The sequence below is a fragment of the Manis javanica genome, chromosome 18, assembly GCF_040802235.1.
Source record: "Manis javanica isolate MJ-LG chromosome 18, MJ_LKY, whole genome shotgun sequence".
Lineage (NCBI taxonomy): Eukaryota > Metazoa > Chordata > Mammalia > Pholidota > Manidae > Manis > Manis javanica.
Window position 1 is genome coordinate 2,769,477 of NC_133173.1, and position 23,344 is coordinate 2,792,820.

The 23,344-nt window shown below is 42.0% G+C and overlaps 1 protein-coding gene and 1 long non-coding RNA gene across 3 annotated transcripts in view; both read left to right on the forward strand.

The window, feature by feature from the left end:
* Positions 1–20,118, forward strand: part of BTBD1 (BTB domain containing 1) — a 37,759-nt gene extending 17,641 nt beyond the window's left edge. Inside the window, exons 4-9 of one of the 2 annotated variants that reach the window (XM_037000548.2) lie at positions 379–576; positions 5,827–6,019; positions 11,607–11,694; positions 17,756–17,902; positions 18,336–18,490; positions 19,218–20,118. In XM_037000548.2, coding sequence (XP_036856443.1) covers positions 379–576; positions 5,827–6,019; positions 11,607–11,694; positions 17,756–17,902; positions 18,336–18,490; positions 19,218–19,254 — 818 coding nt within the window. In that variant the 3' untranslated portion in view covers positions 19,255–20,118. Of the gene's footprint in view, positions 1–378; positions 577–5,826; positions 6,020–11,606; positions 11,695–17,755; positions 17,903–18,335 lie in introns of both variants that reach the window. The other variant, XM_037000549.2, reaches the window with a different exon arrangement.
* Positions 6,029–9,846, forward strand: LOC140847303 (uncharacterized). Its single transcript, XR_012127221.1, has 2 exons — positions 6,029–6,509; positions 7,692–9,846. It is a non-coding gene; the product is annotated as an uncharacterized lncRNA (long non-coding RNA).
* Positions 20,119–23,344: the final 3,226 nt, after the last annotated feature.

Genomic DNA, 23,344 nt, shown 5'->3' on the forward strand with positions numbered 1-23,344 from the left:
AAACAGCAGCAGACTCAGAGACTCCAAGAGGGACTAGTGGTTACCAAAGGGGAGGGGTGGGGAAGGAGGGAGAAGGGGACGGTGGGGTACCATGATCGGTGCACATGGTGTGTGTGGGGTCACGGGGAAGACAGTGTAGCTCAAAGAAGGCAAATAGGGACCCTGGCATCTTACTACACTGATGGGCAGTGACTGCAGTGGGCTTTTGGGGGGGAACTTGATAATATGGGTGAATGTAATAACCACATTGTTTTTCTTGTAAAACCTTGATAAAAGTGTATATCAGTGATGCCTTAATAAAAAAAAGAAAGAAAGGGAAAAGGGGGAAAAAAAGCAAAATATTCCTAATTTGTTTTTTTTTTTGTATTTTACCTGTAGACACACTTTGCGCAGTTCTAGAAAGAGACACGCTGAGCATTAGGGAAAGCCGGCTTTTTGGAGCTGTCGTGCGATGGGCAGAAGCAGAATGTCAGAGACAACAACTGCCTGTGACTTTTGGAAACAAACAGAAAGTTCTGGGGAAAGCGCTCTCCTTGATCCGGTTCCCGCTGATGACTATCGAGGAGTTCGCAGCAGGTAAGGCCCTCGGGTGACGAGCTCTACCTGGACTGTTTTCATGGGTGGGTAGTCGGTCAGGCTCCCTGTGTGAGAGAGGAAGAGAGGCTGTTTTTTCAACATTAGTCACTTTCTGGTCATGTGATATTTGTGTGTATAATTTCATTTAATTCTCCTAATAGCCCTTCGAGGTAATATTATAGGTTATATATATTATGTAGTTAAGAAAAATATTTTATAAGTATAAAAAGTAATATATTTTAGAGGTTATAGAGAATGGAACCTGAGAGGTTAAGTGCCTTGCCCAAGCATGTAGGTCAGATCTTCCAAAATCTTGGGTTGATAATTCTGAACAGACCTGGTTTTGAATCTTAGTTCTATGACCAGTTCTCATTACACATGTTATCATTGAGGATTATCTGCTTTTTAAGTCATAGCCACATCTGTGTGTATCTGTTTATTGAGGCAAAATTGGTACATAAATTATGTAAATTTCAGGTATACAACATTATAATTTGGTATTTGCATACGCTGCAAAGTGATCACCACCCCAAGCCTAGTTACTGTTCCTCACCCTCCAGTTGAGCCCCCACACCCATTTTACCTACCCCAACCCCATTCCCCATTGGTGACTACCAACCTGTTCTCTGTACCTGTAAGTTTTTGGTTATATTTTTAGGTTCCATGTCTAAATGAAGTCGTACAATATTTGTCATTGTCCAGCTGGCTCATTTCACTGAGCATAATAATATCTTCAGGGTCCATCCATGTTGTTGCAAATGGCAAGAGTTCGTTCTTTTTTATGGCCAAGTAGCATTCCACTATTACTGTACCACATTTTTATCCATATACTCATCGAAGGACACTTAGGTTGTTTTCATATCTTGGCTGTTGTAAATACTGCAGTGAATATAGGAGTGCATATATTTTTCCAAATTAGTATTTTTGTATTATACAGATAAATACCCAGATATGGACTAGCTGGATCTTATGGTAGTTCTATTTTTAATTTAGGGGGGACGTCCATACTGCTTCCCGTAGTTGCTGCATCAGTGCACATTCTCACCAATAACATAGGAGGCCCCCTTTCCTCCACATCCTCGCCAACACTTGTTATTTCTTGTCTTGTTGATACTAGTCATTCTAACAAGTGTGAGATGATATCTCACCATGATTTTGATGCACATTTCCTTGATAATTATTGATGTTGAGCATCTTTTCATTTGTCTGTTGGCCATCTGTATGTCTTCTGTATGTCTTCTTTGGAAAAATGTCTTATTTATGTCCTCTGCCCATTTTTTAATCAATTGTTTTTTGTTACTGAGTTATATGACTTCTTTATATATTTTGGATATTAACCCCTTTTCAGCTATATGATTTGTATAGGCAGGTTGACTTCAAGAAAAAATATCTCATGATTGTTTAAAATTATACTTTATTATATTTATTGGTCATTTTAATTTTTTTCTTGCCATTCATGACTTTTGTGGTTCTGTTGAGGTATTCAGATTTTTCTTCACAATTTATCATATCTGTTCCAATTTTCTCCCAATTTGTTTTTGTTTTTTTGCTGGTCAGAATCAGTGTTTGTTTTTTCTTCTTGTAAACTTTTTTTATTGAAGTATGTAACATCCGTATAGTAAAGTGAACAAATAAAGTGAACACATCTCTTTAACCACACTAACTTTTATCAGTTTACAGTACATTGCCAGTACCCTGGAAGTCTCCATCACACCCCTCCCAGAGGGGACTACTTTCTGTAAAGGGAATCATGCGTGCCGTGTGTGTTCTTATTTGTGGGTGGCTCCTTTCTCTTAACGTTATGTCTTAGTTCACCCAGGTGGTTGTGTGTGGAGTAGCTCATTCTCTTTCACTGGTTTACAATCTGTTGTATGAATGTGCCATGGTTTATTTATCCATTTTACTGTTGTTGGGCGTTGGGTTTGTTCTCTTTGGGGGCTATTAAAAACATTGTACAAAAACATTGTACACGTCACTTGGTGCACACATGTGAACATCTGTGTTGAGTATGTAGGAAATACAGGTGCCTTATGTTCAGCATTGGTGGATCCTGTCAAACAGTCGCCCAGAGTGGTTGTAACAGTTCACACTCGGCTACCAAGTTAAGAAAGTTAAGAGTTCACCCTCATTATTCTGCCTTCTCTTCAGAAATTGTTATTGTCAGTTTTTGTAGTTCTGGTCATTTGATGAGGGGTGAGGACATATTTGATTGGTTTTGATTTTGTGTCTCTGATGATTAATGATGATTAAAGAAGCTAATAATTGGATAGTAACCAACACACAGGATGTTTATTCAGGTCTTTATTGTTTCCTTGTTGATTTATAAGAGTTTTTATATATTCTGGATACAAGCCCTTTGTCAGATACATACATGTATTGCTAATATCCCAGTCTGTGGGATATTATCTTGACCTTTTTATTATCTTAATTCTGTCTTTTGAGAAATGGAAGATCTTAATTTTAATGGAGTTAATTGATCAATCTTTTCCTTTAAGGGGAAGCCTTTTTGTTTCCTTTAAAAAAATTTTCCCTGCCTCAAGGTCATGAAGATACTCTGTAAGGTTTTCTTCTAGGAGCTTTATTGCTTTACAGGTAACATTTAGGTCTGTAATCCAGTTGGGTATATGGTGTGCAGTAGAGGTCAAGGTTCATTTTTTCCCATATAGCAGTGTATTAAAAACCCACCTTTGCCCCCATACATTGCAGTACCAACTTTGTTGTAAACCAGGGGAGTGTATATGAATCTATTCCTGGAATGCCTGTTCTGTTCCACTGTTACATTTGTTTATTCTTGCACCAGTTCATTGTTTCAATTTCTGCAGTTTTATACTAAATCTTGAAATCTGATAGTAAAAATCTTCAAGCTTTGTTCTTTTCAAGATTATCTTAGATATTCTTGGTCTTTTGCATTTTCATATAAATAACTTTTTTTAATCAGCTTGTCAATTTCCACAAAAACATACCATGTGGGATTTTGGTTGAATTGCATGGAATCCATACATTGGTGTGAAGATAATTGACATTTTTCTAATATTGCATCTTGCAATCCATGAATGTTTACTTAAGTCTTTTAAAAATTTCTTGTAACAGTATTTTGAGTTTCCTGGTAGAGGGCTTGTACATTTTTTGGTAGGTTTATTCTCTAGGTATTTTGTTTTTGAAATGCTATTGTACATTTTTTTTTATGCCCTAATTGATTGTTTGCTGGTAGAAATAGTTGATTTTCCTATATTGAACTTGTGTCCAGTGACCCGCTAAAATAAATTCACTAATTCTGATCATTTATTTGTAGGTCACTGTACATGGTTGGCATGTGCAATCATGCCATTTGCAACCAGTAATAATTCTGCTTCTTCTTTTCTCATCCTAAGACGTTTTATTTCTTTTCTCCCTAAGGCCTGGGACCTGCAGCGTATCAGTAGAAGCCCCGCTAGTGAACCGCCCTCTCCTGCTCCATCTCAGGCAGAAAGCTCTAAGTGTTTCCCCACAAAGTGCGCTTGCCATATTATTTTTTATAGATAACTTTTATTGGGTTAAGGAAGTTCCCTTTTATTACTAGTCTGCTCAGAGCTTTATGGTGAATTTTATCAAATACTTCTCTTTTGAGATAATGATACAGTCTCCCCCTTTATTCTTTTAATCTGATTAACTACATTGATTTTCCGAATTAAACCTACTTTGGATTCTTTACATAAACCAGATTTGGTTTTGATGCATTTTTTTTTATGAATTACCTAGATCCTATTTGCTAAATTTTTTAAGTTTTTTATGACTACTTCATGAGAGAAGTTAGTCTGTAATTTTCTTTTCTTGTAATGAAATTATCAGATTTTGATTATCAATTTTATGCTGGTTTCATACAAAACTTAGGAGTGTTTCTTTTTTCAGTGTTGAAGAGTTTATTTAAGATTGGTGGTGGTCCTTAAATATTTGGGGGAATTCACCAATGCTGTCTGGATCTGTTTTCTTTGGGGAAGGTTTTTAATTAGAGATTCTATTTCTTGAGTGGAGTTAAAAGACTATTCATATTTTCTTTTTGTAACAGTTTCAGCTGGACCTTTAATTTAACATGAATATCATAATATCGTTATATGTCTGGGGACCCTGAGTCACGTCCTCCCCTGCGTCCCTGAGTCGGCGTCTTGCACCTTCTTGGGGCAGCCTTGCCCACAAGTTGGTTGGTTTTTATGAATTTTTTCTAAGAACTAGCTTCTGGCTTTATTAAGTTTCTCCCCTGTATGTATGTTTTCTATCTCATTAATTTCTGCTTTTTTATTATTTTGATTTTAATTTGCTAGGGGTTATTTAGTCATTGTGCCTTTTTGAGATAAATACTCAGAAGAGCAATTTTCAACTATATTCATTTTTAGTATATACATTTAAGTTTATAATTTTCCACCTAAGCATCCTCCCTCCCCCCACAAATTTTGATATGTTATATTTTCATTATCACTTAATAAAAAATTTTTCTAAATTTCCTGGTGGTTTTTCTTCCTGACCCCTGGGGTTATAGTACATAGCTTAGTTTTCACATATTTCGGGATATTTTTCTCCCCTGCATTATAAGCCAGCTGAAATTTCTGTTGAACTCTTTAGTCTCTTAGCAGCTGCTTTCTGCTTGGTTTCTCAGTTTTCATAGTTTTCTCTTACACAACATGTTGGTATTTTTTCCCCTAATATTCCCCTTCTTCGCCGTCATTGTCTGGCTGTCTTGGTAGCTCTAACTCCAGGTTTTGTCTCTCAGTTCCAAGAGGACCACACAATTTCTAGGTTGCCCGTTTCTGTTTGGTGTTTATGTTGTGTGAAGCAAATCAGCAAATACTCCAAGGGGAAAGGTGGGCACAGTACAGGGCTTCGTTCATCTCCATGAACTTTGCTTCTCAAGCACCGGCTGCCTGAGTTGTTCTTGGTTAACTTGAAGTAACTATTTTATGTATTTCATAGTTTTATGTATACATAGTTGTTCTCTGCCATAGGCTGTTCCATCCTCCAGACTTCTTAATAGTTTATGTAGTCAATAATGTCTCTTCTTTTGCTGTTAACCATATTCTTTTCTCTACATTCTACTAGTTTGCCCTCAAAGGATTTAGAAAAACTTTTAAATATATACAAAAATTATACATGCTGAGATGTTTTTTACCTTGTTACTTTACATCTTCCCAATTTGAATTCACATTATTATGTGGAGTATCAGAAAGTTAGGAATTGAAATCAAATTGCTTTTACTGAGGTTTTTATTTTTATTTACAGGGCCTGCTCAGTCCGGAATCTTGTCAGATCGTGAAGTGGTAAATCTCTTTCTTCATTTTACTGTCAATCCTAAACCCCGAGTTGACTATATTGATCGGCCCAGATGCTGCCTCCGGGGAAAGGAATGCTGCATCAATAGGTTCCAGCAAGTAGAGAGCCGCTGGGGTTACAGTGGGACGAGCGACCGGATCAGGTATCTGTCACGTTACAGACTAGCGGGCGGCCTGGGGCAGAGGGCGGCATTTGGCTTTGAGCCTCATGTTGTGGGAGATAGTGAACCAACACGTTACTTTGTTTAGCACATTTGTAAATTATACAAGAGTCAAGAAGTCTGAGGTACACGGTCTGCTCACTGAATTATTATTGGAGGACCTCTTGGGAGGACATGAAGTAAAGACCCAGCCGGGCTTTCTGTCCCATGCATTCTGCTTGGGTTACCCCTGCTGGTGAGCCCATTAGACCTTAATCATTCACAGTCTTAGGGTCACAATTTAATGCATTTCATCTTACTATGTTTAGTGTGAGGTTTTTCTTTGTGTGGACGTTGCATGGAAAACATCTCTATACGTTTATAAAAGCTGGAACAGGAAACAGTCAAGAATCCCAGAAGATGCGCGCGTGGAATCCTCTTGAGGAATTTGTCTTTGCTTTACTGTGTTTTTTTGGTTAAAGGTCAAAATAGAGTAAGTCCCCATTTTTCATAAAACATGCCTTTTGGATTTTCAGTTACTTAATAACATTTGGGTAAAAAACTAGAAACTAATAAAAAGTTTGTTAAAAAATGGAACTCCAAGGCAGGAGGACTCATAAATATTGGGTTAAAATGGAAATGAAAATGCGTTTGTGGACTACTTAATAAAATCATTCACAATCAAAAAACTACATACGAAAACTTAGGGGATGAGGTCAAAGTGTCACACAAAAAAACAGTAATGATTAGCTACTTTGAGTAAATAATTTAGAGTAGAAATAAATAAATGATGTAAGGATTCCACCCAAATAGCTAGAAAATAAGGAGCAAAAGAACCATAAGAAAACAGACAGGAAATAGATAAATGTAGAAATTAATGAATTAAAAATAGTAGAATTGATAAATTCATAGCTGGTTCCTTAAAAAGATCAATAAAATAAATAAATCTGGCAAAGGGTGATAAAACATACATTTAGAAATAATAATGGGAATATGATCAAATACTCAGGAAATTTTTATTTTAATTCTGGGTTTATTCTGTGCTAATAAATTGAACATCTTGATGGAACAGATCATTTTGTAGACAAATATAAATTATCAAAATTGACTGAAGAAGAAAGCCTGAATAGACCAGTTACCACGGAAGGAATTAAAGTTATCAAAGAACTGTCCCTTCACAAGGTAGTTTTTACAGGTGAGTTTTACTAACCCTTCAAGGAGCAGATGGTCTCCTTGAGCATTAAAAGAAGGAAATACTTCTTGGATAATTACTGAAGGAAGTATAATCCTTGTACAGGAATCTGACAAGACAGAAAGTTTCTAGATCAATTTCACTTACATAGAAGAAGAAATTCTGCATAAAATAACAGCATACTGAATCTAGCAGTACCTTAGAAGAATAACAGTGTACAAGCAAGTAGAGCTTATTCGGAGATTGAAAGAATGACTCAATATCAGCAAATGTTTTAGTGTAATTCACCACAGGAGCAGATCAAAGAAGAAAAACAATTTGGTTATTTTAGTAGATGTTAAAAAGACTTTTGATAAAATTTCACCATCACTCCAGACAACTGTTAACAGACTAGGGCTGGAGGAAGATCTTAACATGATATACTGTCAAAACCTAAGACGGGGACGCCTGCTTACCTTGCTTTTTCCGGTACCATTCTTACAGTTCTGATAGATGGAGTCATAAAGAACAAAGAAATTAGAGCCGTGAATATTGGGAAGGAAGACGTCGTTTTCATTGTTTGAACATGACATCATCTACATTAGTAGTTCTCAACTCCACCAAACCCAGTTCTCCCTTTTTTATAATACATGTTTTATATTCCCCCTTTACTAACCTGAAATAAAATTCATAGATAGTATGCTTTACACTTTTTAAGTCAACGTAATGGCCTTAGTTGTAACGTACAGGAGCAATAAATGTAACTGATAGTAAAATAAAATACACTTCAGTGTATCGGCACCAGCCGCCAGATGCAGTATATGTATGCACCAGTGTGCTGCTAATTATGTTATTTTCTTAAAAGGTTCCAAATAAAACAAAGTACAGCCTATCCTACTTACTTAGTTTCCGTATTTGCGAGCTCATCTACTCACCAAAACTTACTGGTAACCCCAAAACCGACACTTGCAGTGCTTCCTTAGCCATTCATGGGAGGGGTTTCCGTTGTCTGGGGAGCACGTTCCCATCTGAGGTCAAACAAGCAATGCTCTTCCTTATTCCGGCTCATACAGACCAGAGGTGGTTGGGCAGTGCAGTGGAGGACACTCCGGCCCTGCAGCCACGGGGACAAGCTGACTCCTAACTCTGGCTCCTGTTGGTGGGGGTGGGGGGTCCTCAGGCAAGTCACTGGAGACTTCTGAAACTTCTTTTTTTGTCTTTTGTAAAATAAATAAAATGGATCTACTAGGATGACTTGTTCTTAGCATTCAGGATTATAATCCATGTGAGGGTGTGTGTGTATGTGTATATATGTACCCATATTCTTCCTACCAGAAATGGTTCAGTATTTACTAATTCTGTGTGTGGCAGCTTTATAGACTATAACTGCACAGAAAGTGAGAATTGACTGTTCAACCCCCGCCCTATTTATATGGTAGTCACCTCTTACAAAAGTCAATGCATATTAAAATAGCCATAAAAAATCTTTGGCTTATGAATAAATGGGACTTAGGTTGAAGTCTTGTATTTGTAAACAAGTTTTTCACCTACATGAACTCTGACAGGACACTTGGAAGTTGATTGGAACTCTGGGGAGACTATGCTGTAAGTACTGCAGGAAATCTGGTGTCCCCGACTCCTGCCAGCAGCGCCCCTAAACCTTCCTGAAAATAGAGCGTGCCTCCTTGGGTGTGGAGCTCCTTTTGAGAACAACTGATCCACCCGAATAACCTTAGGATCAGTAAAAATCTAAAAAACTAAAAAAAGAGAATAGTGGCCACTTATGAAATGTATATGCAAAACCAATGATGTTCTTGTATGTCATCAAAATTCAGTTACAGAGATGGACGGTGGTCGTGGCTCACAGCATGAATGTACTGGTGTCACTGACCTGTACACTTAAAAATGGTTAAGATGATATATTTTGTTACATATTTTGCCACAATAGAAATTTTTTTTAAATTTATATTTTCTATTATAATATTGAGGAAAAACATACCCCACTATAGTAACAACAAAGGAATAAATAGTATAAGAAATGTACCTTCATGAAGAACTGGAGAACTTCAACTAAAATCACAGTGTCTGCCTGAGCTAACCTGTGTGTGTATACGCAGGTCATTCCACAAGTCACATGTGCCTGGTAGGGAGGGGCCGCGGCTTGGCAAAATCATCCTGAAGTTAATCTGGAAGAGTAAAACTTACTCTTTTTATAAGAGCAATATACATGAAAGGTGAAAAGTATTGTGAAGTTAAAATCAGTGTTGTATGTAACACGCTAGAGTTCGGAAACCAGCCTAACAGGAATGAGCACTTGGAATATAAGGGAAGGATTTAGAAGGGGAGGGAAGGATCAGCCACTGGGAAAATAGACGTAGATCCTTACTGATCCCGTCTACCAATATGTGTATAAATTAAAGTTTTCACATTGAAACAAACAAATTGCTGGAACAGACGAATGTCTATTTGTTAAGAGGATGAGATAGGCCTCTCTAAACTGGACATAGATCATATCCTAATTTGACTATAAATAATACAAGTTTTTTTGTCCCAGCCAACATAAAGTTAAATGATAAATGACAATCAGGGGACTTTCTGTAATGGGTATTACTGACAACGCTTGACTATATAACATGGTCTTTCACATCCACATGAAAAAGACATTCATCAGCAGAGAAAAATGGGAGAAAAGCATGAGGATTTAATCACAGAGGAAATCCAGTGGACAGGAAGCATACGAGCAAGGGCGTCAGCTCGCTGATAATCAAAGACGTGAAGAAGATTCTGTCAGTCATCAGTTGCTCAGCAGCAGAAGGAAATAAAAATAGTCAAGGTTGTTGAGAGTGAGATAGAAAGGATCTTGGTTCCTACCTTGTGGGGCACGAAGTGTTTTCTTCTTCTCCAATTCCCCCAGCAATCATTCTTCTAGGAATTTATTCTAAGGAAATAATTAAGGCTCTGCAAAGTGATTTATCCGTAAGACTGCTCATCGTGGCATTGCTAAGTGGTAACAAAAACACATAGAAAACTCCAACTAGAGTTAGTTGAATATAGTGGATTAGTAGTAATCTTTTACTTTTTTAAATGAAAAAGAAGTTAAAGACATAATCTATATGATTTTTCAAATAATACATGCTCATAGAAAAAAGTCTTATTTCCCATTGTTAAAAAAATCGAAGTACAAGTCTGAAAAGGAAATGCAGCAATGGGTAAATAGAGGTTATCTGGGTGGTACCAGAGGTGCTTTACATTTTTCCTCGTCTGTTTAGCTGCATTTTCCAACTTTTAACCAAGAATATGTTGCTTTTTTATAAGAAAAAACTATTATAAATAATACACTTAAAACTCTAAGGTGGCCCTCATACTGAACGGGTAGCTTGACATAGTGGTTAAGAGCATAGGCTTTCTGACGTAAGCGGGCCTGGAATCGTGTCCCGGCTCTGCCACACTTTTTAGTCAGGCGAGTTCATTTCTCTAAACTTGTTTCTTCACCTATAAAAACCGAGGATAATAAAGATAACACTGTGTTAGTTCACAGAGCTGTTGTGATGATCAAAGGAAATAATTCATGTAAAGAGAGGAGGCTCGCGGCCCTGCACAGTGAGTGCTCAGGAAGTGGCGGTGGTTGTGCAAGCGGTAATACTAAGAGTGGAAATTGTTACTGAAGAGGTTGAGAATCGCTGCTTGTGTTAGAGATCTTACAGCCTCTCCGTCCCGTGTGCGCTTAGTGTCAGTTTTTATGCCTTATAAAATGGACTAAGATGGGTCCGTTTCTTAACTGTTGTTGCCAAACTAGACTTACCAATTGTTCTCATGTGAGACCTCAGTCTGACCCACCTGTGTAAGTTAGGTCTGTTCCCAGGCCTTCACCACCAATATCCTGTTAGCACAGCCTGTTTCCTTCAAGACCCTTATCACAGTTTATAATTACTCATTTATTCTGTTGTGTAATTGCTTGCTATCAGTGCCCTCCATTAGGCTATAAGTGCCCCAGGAGGTGGCCTTCATTGCCCCGGTGCCAGGCCCAGTACCTAAACCTCACCGGCCCTCAGTAAGTGCTCAAGCTGTTGAACTGTGATCGTTCGGGATGCTGGGCTTCAGGCCTAATGGCTGACATGTCTGTTTGCATAAAGGAGACATGCAGACATATTTGGACTAATACATAGTTAAAACTACCATTACAAAAAAGGGGCTCTCAAAAATGTACAGTACAGAAAACAAGTTCTACTTAGGTTCCCATTAAGTTAAAATTTAGAACGTTTTTTTAGTAGGCAAATGACATTTCCAAGGATATCTAATTTGGGATAGTTTTCCTTTTTATGAGCAAAATTAGATGTTCCAGGTAACAAAAAAATTTATAAGTGTTTAGAATATGAATGCTCACTGAATTATGTATGTTGTATTTGGCTTCATTCTCAGGTTCACAGTCAATAGAAGAATCTCTATAGTTGGATTTGGTTTATATGGATCTATTCATGGTCCCACGGATTATCAAGTGAATATACAGGTACACTTTTTTCCTCATTATATATCATCTCAAAATATAACAGACATGTAATTTTACAAGATTCTGTATGACAAAATCCAAATTTCAGTATAATCATTCAAAGCATCAGAAAACCTGTCAGTAGCATTTTAAGCCTAGAGAATTCTGTTTTACAACTGATCAAAAAATGAGAGGTTTCAGAGAATTGGGGTCCTGGGGTCCGACCTTCACGGAAGCATTGGCATACAAGGAGCTCTCCTCTGTCCAGGAAACCCCTCTATTAGCCCTTCCTGCTGTGCTTTGACTTTTAAAACATCCACCTGCTGGATGCAAGGATGTTCCAGTACCTGCAAGTCAGTGCATGTGATAGCACATTAGCAAAAGGGAACATGAAAACCATCTGCTCATCTCAGTAGATGCTGAAAAAGTATTTGACAAGGTTCAACATCCATTCATGATAAAAACTTTCAATAAAGTATAGAGGACACATATCAACATAATAAAGGCCTTTTATGACAAACCCACAGCTAACATCATACTCAGTGGTAAAAGCTGGAAGTTTTTCCTCTAAGATTAGGAACAAGACAAGGATGCCCGCTCTTACCACTTTCATTCAACATAGCATGAGAAGTTCTAGCCACAGCAGTCAGACAAGAAAGAAAGAAGGCATCCGGATTGGTGAGGAAGAAGTAAAAGTATCTGTATTTGCAGATGACATGATACTATATATAGAAAACCCTAAAGACTACTAGAAAGCTATTAGAATTAATAAATGAATTCAGTAGAGTCGCAGGACACAAAATCAACATAAAGAAATCTGTCACCTTTCCATATAGAAATAATGAATTAGCAGAAAGAGAAATGAAGAAAACAGTCCCATTTATAGTTGTAGCAAAAAGAATAAAATTCCTAGGAACAAATCTACAAAGGAAGTGCAAGATCTGTGCTCTGAAAACTCAAACATTTTCATGAAAGAAACTGAAGGCGGTACAAGTACATGGAAAGCCATCCCATGCTGGTACGGGGAGGGTCAATGCTGTTTCAGTGGCCACCCGGCCCAAAGCAAGCTACACACTGAATGCAATCCCCGTCAGAATACCAGTGGCATTTTTCACTGAACTAGGGCACGTAATCCTAAAATTTGTCTGGAACCACAAGAGGCCCTGAATGGCCAAAGCAGCCCTGAGAAAGAAGAACAAAGCTGGAGGTATCATACCTCCCTCATGTTAAACTGCTACAAAGCTGCAGTGTGGTGCTGGCATAAGCACAGACCCACAGAGCAGAGAGCCCAGAAATAAACCCACACCGATATGGCCAATTAACACATGACAAAGGGGGCAAGCATATACCATGGGGACAAGACAGCCTCTTCAATAAATGGGGCTGGGAAAATTGGACAGCTTCATGCTAAACAATGACATCGGATCGCTGTCTTAACATCATACACAAAAATTAAAAATGGGCTAAAGACCTAAATACAAGACCTGAAACCATAAAACTCCTAGAAGAAAACGCAGGCAATAAACTCTTGAATATCAACGTTAGGAATTTTTTTTCTAGGTATGTTTCCCAAGGTAAGGGAAACAAGCAAAAATAAGTGGGACTACATCAAACTAAAAAGCTTCTGCACAGCAAAAGAAACCATCAGCAAAACAAAAAAGGCAAGCTATGGTGTGGGAGAATATAAACAATGTGCCTATTATGCATAATACCCAAAATATACAACTCAACTCCAAAAAAATAAATAATCCGATTACAAAATGGGTAGAGGACCTGAATAGGTGTTCTTCCAAAGAAAACATAGGTGGCCAACAGGCACCTGAAAAGATGCTCCACATTGCTAATCAGGGAAATGCAACTCAGAACCCCAGGAGAAATCCCAGCAGTCAGAATGGCCGCTGTCCATAAGAAGAAATAACAAGTGTCGGCGAGGATGTGGGGAAAAAAGGGGCCCTTGTGCACTGCTGGTGGGATTGCGAATTAGTGCAACCACTCTGAACATCAGTATGGAAAGTTTTCTGAAAGTTAAAAATAGAAATACCACATGATCCAGTAATTCTACTTCTGGGAGTCTCCCTGAAGAAAACAAAATCCCCAGTCTGCAAAGACATATGTACCCCTGGGTTTATCGCAGCATTATTTACAGCTGCCAAGATACAGAAGCAACCGAAGTGTCCATTAATAGGTGAACGGGTGAAGGAGATGTGGCGCATGCCTACAGTGGGGTATTGCTCATCTATAAAAAAGAAAGCTTGCCGTTAGTGACAACATGAACAGACCTTAGAGGGCATTATGCTGAGTGAAATAGGTCAGTCAGAGAAAGGAATACCATATAGTTTCACTTAAAATGTGAAATTCGAAAAACAAAACAGTGAACAAACAAAACAGAAACAGACTCAAACATAGAACAGGCCATTGGTAACCACGGGGTGGTGATGAAACGGGTGAAGGGGATAAAAAGGTACACACTTCAAATTACAAAATAGTTAAGGGATGGAAGTATATAGTATAGGGAATATAGCTTACAGTATTTTAATAACTTGGTGTGGTGACAGGGTAACTACACTTAACAGTGAGCATTTAGTATTGTATATAACTAGTGAATTACTGAGTTCATCTGAAACCAATATAATACTGTATATAAAAACTTTTTCGATTTTAAAAAAACTGCCCACTTTTTTTGTGGTACTTTGAACTCTAGGGCTTGAAAACTAGTTTCCCGTGATGACGGAAACACTCACTGCCCTCCGGCTGGCTGAGCATACTCTGCCCCCTTCCTTAGGGCTGCCCTACCTCAGTTATTAATCTGGAAGAAAGTTAAATGCCTCTTCCTTCCCCTTCCAGTAAACCAGTGTTCTCCACACTTGGTGTTGCACAATCCAGTTAGTAAAATAATTTTGGAAACACATCTACATTGTACTTTTATTTACCAACTATATTGTACTTGCACAAACAAAAAATAGAAATGAGAAAAGAAGTAAAGAATGTTTCAAATTTTTGTTCATCAGCAGAAAGAACTGCCCTAAAATGTTATTGCTATATATATATATTTTTTTGTATTAATCTACAGTTACATGAGGAACATTATGTTTATTAGACTCCCCCCATCACCAAGTCCCCACACACTCCATTACAGTCACTGTCCATCAGCGTAGTAAGATGCTATAGAATCACTACGTGTCTTTTCTGTGCTGCACAGCCCTCCCTGGGCACCCCCCCACATTAGTCTGCTAATAGTAATGCCCCCCCACTTTTTTTTCCCCTTATCCCTCCCTTCCCACCCATCGTCCCCAGTCCCTTTCCCTTTGGTAACTATTAGTCCATTCTTGGGTTCTGTGAGTGTGCTGCTGTTTTGTTCCTTCAGTTTTCTTTGTTCTTATACTCCACATATGAGTGAAATCATTTGGTGCTTGTCTTTCTCCGCCTGGCTTATTTCACTGAGCATAATACCCTCCAGCTCCATCCATGTTGTTGCAAATGGTAGGATTTGTTTTCTTCTTATGGCTGAATAATACTCCATAGTGTATATGTACCACCTCTTCTTTATCCATTCATCTACTGATGGACACTTAGGTTGCTTCCATTTCTTGGCTATAGTAAATAATACTGTGAGAAACATAGGGGTGCATAATATGTCTTTTTAAATCTGGGATCTTGTTTTCATCAGGTAAATTCCTCAGTATTCCCAGCCTGCTGGGCTGAGTGTGCTGGGATGATTCCGTCCAGCTGTGAAGCCCCTATCCCTTTAAGACTTAAAAGCACCAGCTTTTCTTTTGTCCCAGGGGAGCCAGTTGCTGGGGTGGGGGGACCCCTCGCAGGTTTTACGGTCCCGTTTCCCTAATACCCAGTACCCCACGCACTGTGTGCCTGCGCTCTGGTGCGGATGGCTGGGGCTGGGTACTTAGCAGTCCTGGGCTCCCTCCCCCTCCCGGCTCCGAATCCTCTCCTGCCCGGAGCTGGGGGGAGGGGCGCTTGGGTCCCGCCGGGCCGGGGCTTCTATCTTACCCCCTTGGCGAGGCGCTGAGTTCTCGCAGATGTTGATGTAGCCTGGCTGTTGTACTGTATTCACTGGCCTCTCTTTTAGGAATAGTTGTATTTGTTGTATTTTCAAAAATATATATGGTTTTGGGAGGAGATTTCCGCTGCTCTTCTCACACTGCCATCTTGGGTCCTCCTCCCTAGTACTTTTAATAGTAAAAATCTTGGTGTACTCTGGGATCAAAAAGAGTCACTGGTTTTCAAAATATACAACATTTCACAGATCTGGTTTGATGATGGTGGAAAAGATGCCTCATTCCAGAGGAAGAAGCGCAGTGTTGGCCCCGCTGACGGGACCACGCGCACTGCCCGACCCCAGCCACTGAGGGCCGTAGTGGGGCCCAGCAGCGATTGTACACCACTCACGTCAGTTTGTGGCTCTTATAAACTAATTAGAAAAAGCACATTTTAATATTTTAACAAATAGGTTCAAAACTCACTGAAATTGTTTGAAAGGCTATATATAAAGCAGGTTAGAAAATTTTGTTCCCATGTTTTTTAAGTGCAGAAACACCACAGCAAACCTTTGAGGGATATAAAAGATTGTTTACAATCACTGCCCATTTCACTGTATGGACTTCCAAGGTCCCGTGCGGTAGGGTCCCCAGACCCACACAGCAGGCCGGATAGGCTGCAGGCCTGCCAAGGAAACCGGCCTCTTCGATGGTGGAACCCCACTCTTGTTCGGCGCCCCTCGGGCATTCCAGAAGACAGCAGACGCCTGTGTACACGCTGCGGGATAGCTCAGAAGCATATCGGATAGTAACTTCCAAGTACCCTGGTAAAGTGAGTAGAAATAGGACTTCTCACCCCAGCGGCTAGTCTCACGCACCCTCCGGACTGGGTCTGAGTCTCACTGTCACCTCCGAGGGGCCCCCCGACAGATCACGGAGCCTCTCAGCCTGTTTCCTCATCTCTGACGTGGGGACCAAACTCCTAGGTTCGTGGGGCTGATGGAGGTGATGCAGCCCAGGCTTCGGAACGCAGTCTGTCACTTCATCGTCGCTGTGGTTCTGTGATCCGACTCTCACAACAGCCGTGGGAAGAAAGCCAAGCAAGGCTTTTCCCAAGTCAAAAGCTAACAGATAAAACAAGCTCAGGAGGGGTGACAGCCACCGCCAAATCCCGTGTCTTACTACGCCATTCCAGAGCACCACCGTGCCATTTTTAAAAGCTGCTTCAGTGCGCCGCGGCGATATACAGAAGAGTGCCTGTTTACAAACGGGACGTGCGGCTCGCTTTTCACAAGTGAACACACTTATGTAGCCAGCAGCCAGATCAAGGAACAGAGAGTTACAACCCCAGGAGCCCAGGATCCTTCCCAGGCACTGTCCCTGCACGGTGGCCACTGTCTGGCCTCTCGTGGCATAGACTGTCGTGGCCTGTCACATACCATTACTGTTAGATCTGATGTGTGCCGACAGGCAGGTTGGTGAGCTGTGGCCTCTGCACATGAAGACCTTTCTCTTGAAATCCCGGGTAAGCACCGATTTGAGCGCTTGAAACTCTTCCCTGAGGAGCCTCCCAAAGTGCCGACTGCCTCTGCAGCCGCTTCCTCAAGCGTAGCTCCGCAACTGCGGTACCGGACTGGACTGTCACCGTTTCCCTGTCTTCGCAAGTGCCTGGAAGCTCCTCGAGGGTGGCCCTCAATGCCTGTCTGAATACTGCATTCAAGGTCATTTTAATTTTAGTAAACCCCGTTTAGACCTATGAAATGCTACAGGAATTTCCCGGCAGCAAGGCGTAGGCTGGCACGGAGTACAGCTTGTTTCCCCCAGGGAGCTAAGTCCCCACGTTGTGGAGACCCTGCAGCCAAGCCCACTGATCTGACCCCCCTCCCGCCCCTTCCTGCAGTGCAGGGTGAATAGCCATTTTCCGATAGCACGTTTACAGCCGTGTCTGGTGGTGGAGGTGAGTAGAGAAAAGTCACAGCACAGAGACGGAGGAGTCTGCTCTGCGACTGCTGAGGGCATCACATTCTTTTCTATGAAACTCTCTCTCCACTGATTTAACTTACATATAACTTCTCTCTTAAAAATTACAGATCATTGAATATGAAAAAAAGCAAACCCTGGGACAGAATGATACTGGGTTTAGTTGTGACGGGACCGCCAACACATTCAGGGTCATGTTCAAGGAACCCGTCGAGATCCTGCCCAACGTGTGCTACACGGCGTGCGCGACGCTCCGAGTAAGGCCCCTCCAGGCGGTGAACGGGGGGCCGTGCTCTCCTCCTGCCTGTCAGCGAGCATGTTTCCCGGGGGAAGGAAGCTGGGAGCGAAAGCAAGTAGTGCCCGGGTCTGAGAAGAGTGCCTCCCGGCTCGGCTCTGCCCAAAGCGGTTTCCGTAGGAGCGGCCCCCGAGTAGGAGAGTGAGGCTTTGACAGAAGAGAAAGTGATGTATTTTCTTAGAATCATTTCACTGTTCTCTAACAGAGCTCTACGGTCAGCATTTTTAATCATTCATTACCTTTATAGCAAAAACTTCATTGTTCATTAAATGACTTGACAACATTTTATACAAAAACCATAATGAAATAAAATAGATCACTGATCTAATTAAAACACCACATTAAATTGAGTGCTTATTAAATGAGAATATTAATGAACCTTTTTTTCTCATTAGGGTCCAGATTCCCACTATGGCACAAAAGGACTGAAGAAGGTGGTGCACGAGACGCCTGCCGCCAGCAAGACCGCCTTCTTCTTTTTCAGCTCCCCTGGCAATAATAATGGCACTTCCATAGAAGACGGACAGATACCAGAGATAATATTTTACACGTAACTTAGCATTGTAATACTCTTGGCCAAATAGACCATACAGTCTAGTCTCAAAGGCATAAAAAACTGGCCATAAAAAATAGTTTGAGTGTCATGAAAATAATTGTAAGATAAGAAACATTTTAGTTTCTTGGATTAGATAAAAAAAACTGATATACATCTCTGCATGATTTAAAGACAGACTTCCCATTTTCTTGTACCTTTAGTGAAAAAGAGAACTGGGTTTAAATGTTTTTAAAAAGTGCAGCTATTGCAGCTTTATCTTGTGTAATTTCGTATATCAGCTTATGGTCTTTCAACAGTTTTATAATTGAAAGATTTGTTTTGTATAGCTGGGTTTTGTTTCTGTTTTTGTTCTAACTCTTGAAGGTCAGATGAGATGGGCATAGAGGCTGAACTGTTTTGCACTTACATGCGATGAGATAGGCCAGTATTCCTGTAGAATTCCTATCAACTCAAGTAACTAATTTCAGAAAATTAAGAAAGCTGATGTGTTATATTTGGAGTTTTGGAGTATCTGGTTGTTAGCATTTGGAATATTGTTAGAATGTGTCTAATAAATGCCCAGGAAAAATTTCATTGCATTTACAGGAAAGAATATTTTGTACTAGTAATGTGTTACACAGACAGTTTTAACTATAAATAGAATTTCTACAAATTCATAATAATGTGATATAAACAAAGGATCTGAAGGTGTATTCTAAGACTGGATTCTTCATCCCTAAAGGGCATCACTACCTGACTGCTGCGGGGGGTGCTGCTGAGAGTCCCTCAGGTTGAGGTGGTGGTGGCCTTGGTGGTGTCTGGACACACGGACATCAGTTCCCTGTCGTGGCGATCATCTCCCCCAACAAGAAGCAAGACACGTTTCTAACAGCCACTCTGAGATTTTACAGACGTCCAGTGGAATCGCTCTTGCTGAAAAGGAAACTTTGTGTCACCGACACAGTTCTACCCAAGAAGTAAAATGTTTACTATTCATAACGCCACAAATGTCACAGGCACAGCTGTATGGAGGGTGGGTCGGAGGTCCATCTGGCGGATGTGACATTTATACACTTTCTATAAAGTAAAATTTTTATATAAAAGTTTTCTTTGCCTTGAAAGTGATTATCTTATAAAAACAACGTGTAATTAGGTTTAAGGTATATCAAATAGTTGTGGAAGATGGTTAAAAATGACAATTCTTTTAAGTATCAAAAAGAATTGACTTTTTTTCTAAATAATGCTAATTAGGATAAACGTTTTTCATCTAAGGTAGTATTTCATTTTATATATTCAAGAAGGTAGTGACCTGGGTTGGTAGCACAGGTCTCAACAGTGCTGAGAAGGGAAGTTCTCCTGTCTGGTCACATGACCTCAAGGATGTAAACCTGGTAACTGGAGTGTCTGGAATGTGTGAACTAAAGGTGAACCAGCGAACACTCTGTAGTAACCACCGTGGAAAATACTTGGACCTTTAAAGTGCGTTGTGCTCTAGGTCAGCTGTTTGACGTGGGAGGCATTTCAGGTGTGTTGCACTGAGCAGTGATTATAACTGAAGGTCACCCGGAAGGTGCAAGAAAACAGCTGTTTACTGAGATGGGACATCCCCTGGAATTAAAAAATAAAGATTTGTTTATCCTATTTATTTATTGTCATTTGGTTTTTTCTTCTAAAAGTTCTCATTTGCATCTACAACAGTGTGAGTTCTAGTTAATGGAGGTTTAACCGTGTAACAACAGCCCCAAATAAGAAAGCAGCAGCGGTAACTGGTGCTGCCGCCTGCTGCCTGGCCAGGTCTGTGCCCTCCGCCTCTGGGAGGTGGGGGAGCTAAGACTGTCCTGGCCACCACTCTGCTGTCACGCGACGGCCTTGTGGCCATTGGTCGGTGTCGGTAAAAGCTGCCTGGGCGATGAGGTGCGGGGCCCCGCGCTGACCCCTTTGCACACATTCTCACTGGGCTCTATAGCATCAGTGAGGTGGGGGCTGTTATAATGCACACTTCACAGCCAAAGAAATTCATGTTTATTCAAAAAGGTCATTAAGTGGTGGGAGGCAGAATTTAAACCCAAGTCTATCTCCTATTTGCTGGGTCCCAAAATAGCATGTCATGCTCTCAAATTTTACAATAACATCCAAAAAGACACTTGGTTAATCTGTATTTACTGTAGAATGTAAGTATTTTCTATTTTTTATAAGTGCAGTGATTCCACTATCTCCAACAAATTGAGATTGTGTTCCTTTAGGTCCACATAAGTAGTACCCTTTGTAGGACAGAGAGGGTTAGGTCGTAACAGGCAGTGTGTCAAGTGGAATATGCCTAACGTGTTTGCATTCCCCTTGTCTCATCTTCAGACTTTTCTGCTGTCTGCTTCCCTGTTCAAGTGCTCCAGATTCAAAAACTGGGAAGTGACTGCTCAATCAGACAGTATGCATCTTCCCTAAGGGGAACGGTACCCCAGTAACCCCAGCCCCAGCTCCTTCCTCCTCACCTCTTTTGTGCACTTTAAAAATCCATTTCCCCATTTCCCCCCTTGGCAAAGCTAGGACAAGGTGGAGTCCTTAAATGGAGCATTACTAAAAAGTGAAAGATAAAACAGGAACCAGTATAAACATTTGTAGTGGGTTTAATGCCATTTGGATCAGAGCTCCTTTCTTTGCTGCACCACTGGGCAGCCCATTCTCCCTCCAAGGCAGGGGCTTGGGGCAGGAACAAGTCGGTTGTGAGCACTGGGGGCAGATGAGGCGACCAGCTTCCTCCTCGGCCCTCTGCCCTCCTGAGTCCCCTTGGCAAAGGCTGGGCATGTCTTCCCCCCTCGGCCACCAGATACCATTAATAGTTCAGAACAAGTGCCCTCTGTTTCCATCATCACTGTCAAAGCTCTAGTCCAAAACAGATTCTACATAGTACTGTTCACTTTTGGTGCCTCAATGCTTAACTGATGTCAAATAAAATGTGGCTTTGGTTTAACACCTGCTGCTACCAAAAGCCGTCCTAGTAGCGGCCTCTGTCCACCTCGGGTGGACAAGGCACCCAAGCCGAGCTTTCCACCTTCTTCTTGACCTCCGGAGGCCACCGTCCCACGGGCACGCTGCGCCTCCGAAGCGGTGAGTGAGACACGCTGACCGTGACCTTCGCGCTCCCACTCCAACGACACCGTCACAGCCATTCTCTTGGCCTCTCCTGTTTGTCAGACCCCTTCCTTCCCCACCCAGTGGGACTCCACCTTTGATCTCCCCCCCCCACCCCCGTTTCATCATTGGGCACATCTGGCCGCTTCAACCCCCAACCCTCTCATGCCCACTTGGATGAATTCAGTCGTCTGCCTTCAACGTCGTGCCTGCTGAGGCCAGGTATTGAAAGGTGTGGCTGCACAGATCGGGGCCATGGTAATTTATGTCCCCAAGCTCAGCTCGTAGTCAGCTCTTGGCCGTTCACAAGTGTTTAAATACGTTCCACTCTCTTCATGCCCGCAATACCCACCTTCCTGTAGCTGATGAGCCTCCAGCTCCTCCCACCAAACCTGTAGACACACCTGCGTGTGCACCCAAGCTTCCCCTTTACTTGGGACGTAAGGGGTGTCTGGCTACGGCTTCCTGCAGGCAGGCCAGTCTGCACTGGCGCCCAAGCCCCACCACCTCCCTCTTTTGTAGCCTCCTCCCCTGCCATATTCCTACCATCTTTAAATGTGGTTAAATTACCCAGTTTAAAAAAGAAGAATCTTGATGTCACGTGCCCCTCCAGATGGCAGTTACTCCTCGGTGAAGCTGAATTATTTGCTGAACCTCCTCCGTCCATTTCCTCTCCGCTGCCACGGCCTGGCTGGGAGCCAGCACCACTTGGTCCCACTGTTCATGCCTCGTGGCGCTCCTCGCTGCTGGCTGCCCCCTCCCGGAGTGCCCTTTGCCTGCCGCGTCCGCGGCTTCCCTTCGCCTTCCCTTGGGGTTCCGTCCTGGGCCCTGGTGCCGGCCGCCCTCTGAGCTTCTCTCTCTTCCACTTCCACGGCTTCAGTTCCCATCTATTCATTTTCAGAGGACTCCAGGGTCTGTCCCCAGCCCAGATCTCTCAAGCTTCCGTCACAGACACTGGGTCACCCCCTTAATATTTCCACCTACATGTCTGTCCTGCAGGCATATCCCAAACGGAACAGCTCGCCGCAGGCACCCACAGCTGTGTGTCCTCCTTGCTCATTCCCACGTCCAGTCACGCCCCAAGCTGACGGTTGCCGTGCAGAATGTCCTTGAAATGATCAGCTCTCAGCTCTCCATTCCCACTGCCACTATCTTCCATTTAACGGAAAGTCTCTGCCTGTATTCCTGTACTGGCCACGCGGCAGCCAGGGATGTTTCCCCAGCGGATTGGAGTGCGCCAGTCCCTTGCTTCAAACAAACCCTTGCATGACCCATGACCTTGCCTCCGCCAACTTCAGTTTCCTCTCTGAAACATCACACATCAGAATCTATTTCCCCTCCTTTTAACACTGTGAGATCGTCAGCGTCTGGCACAAGACGGGTGCTGCACGCATAGCGGGGATGTACCCAGGGCTAAGGCAACATGGGGCTCTCCGCCCACCAGCGGGGCTCCGTCTGCACCCAACGTTGGCGGCAGGAGCGAGAAGGCACCTGACCTGATGCCCTCCTGGCCGCTCACTGCCGTCGCTTCTTCCCACGAGAGACAGAGGGCCAGGGAGGCACAAGCTTCCCACCTGCTGTGTGTTTAGGTCGTGACAGGGGCGGCGCCCCACTCCCCACCTCTGCCTCCTGGAGGCTTTCCCGGACCGAGAGGCAGGTGCAGGTCCTGAGCAACAAGGAGTCTTGCTCCCGCCGCCCGGAAGGCGGCGCCCTCGGCGGAGCGGAGGCGCGGGTCGGGGC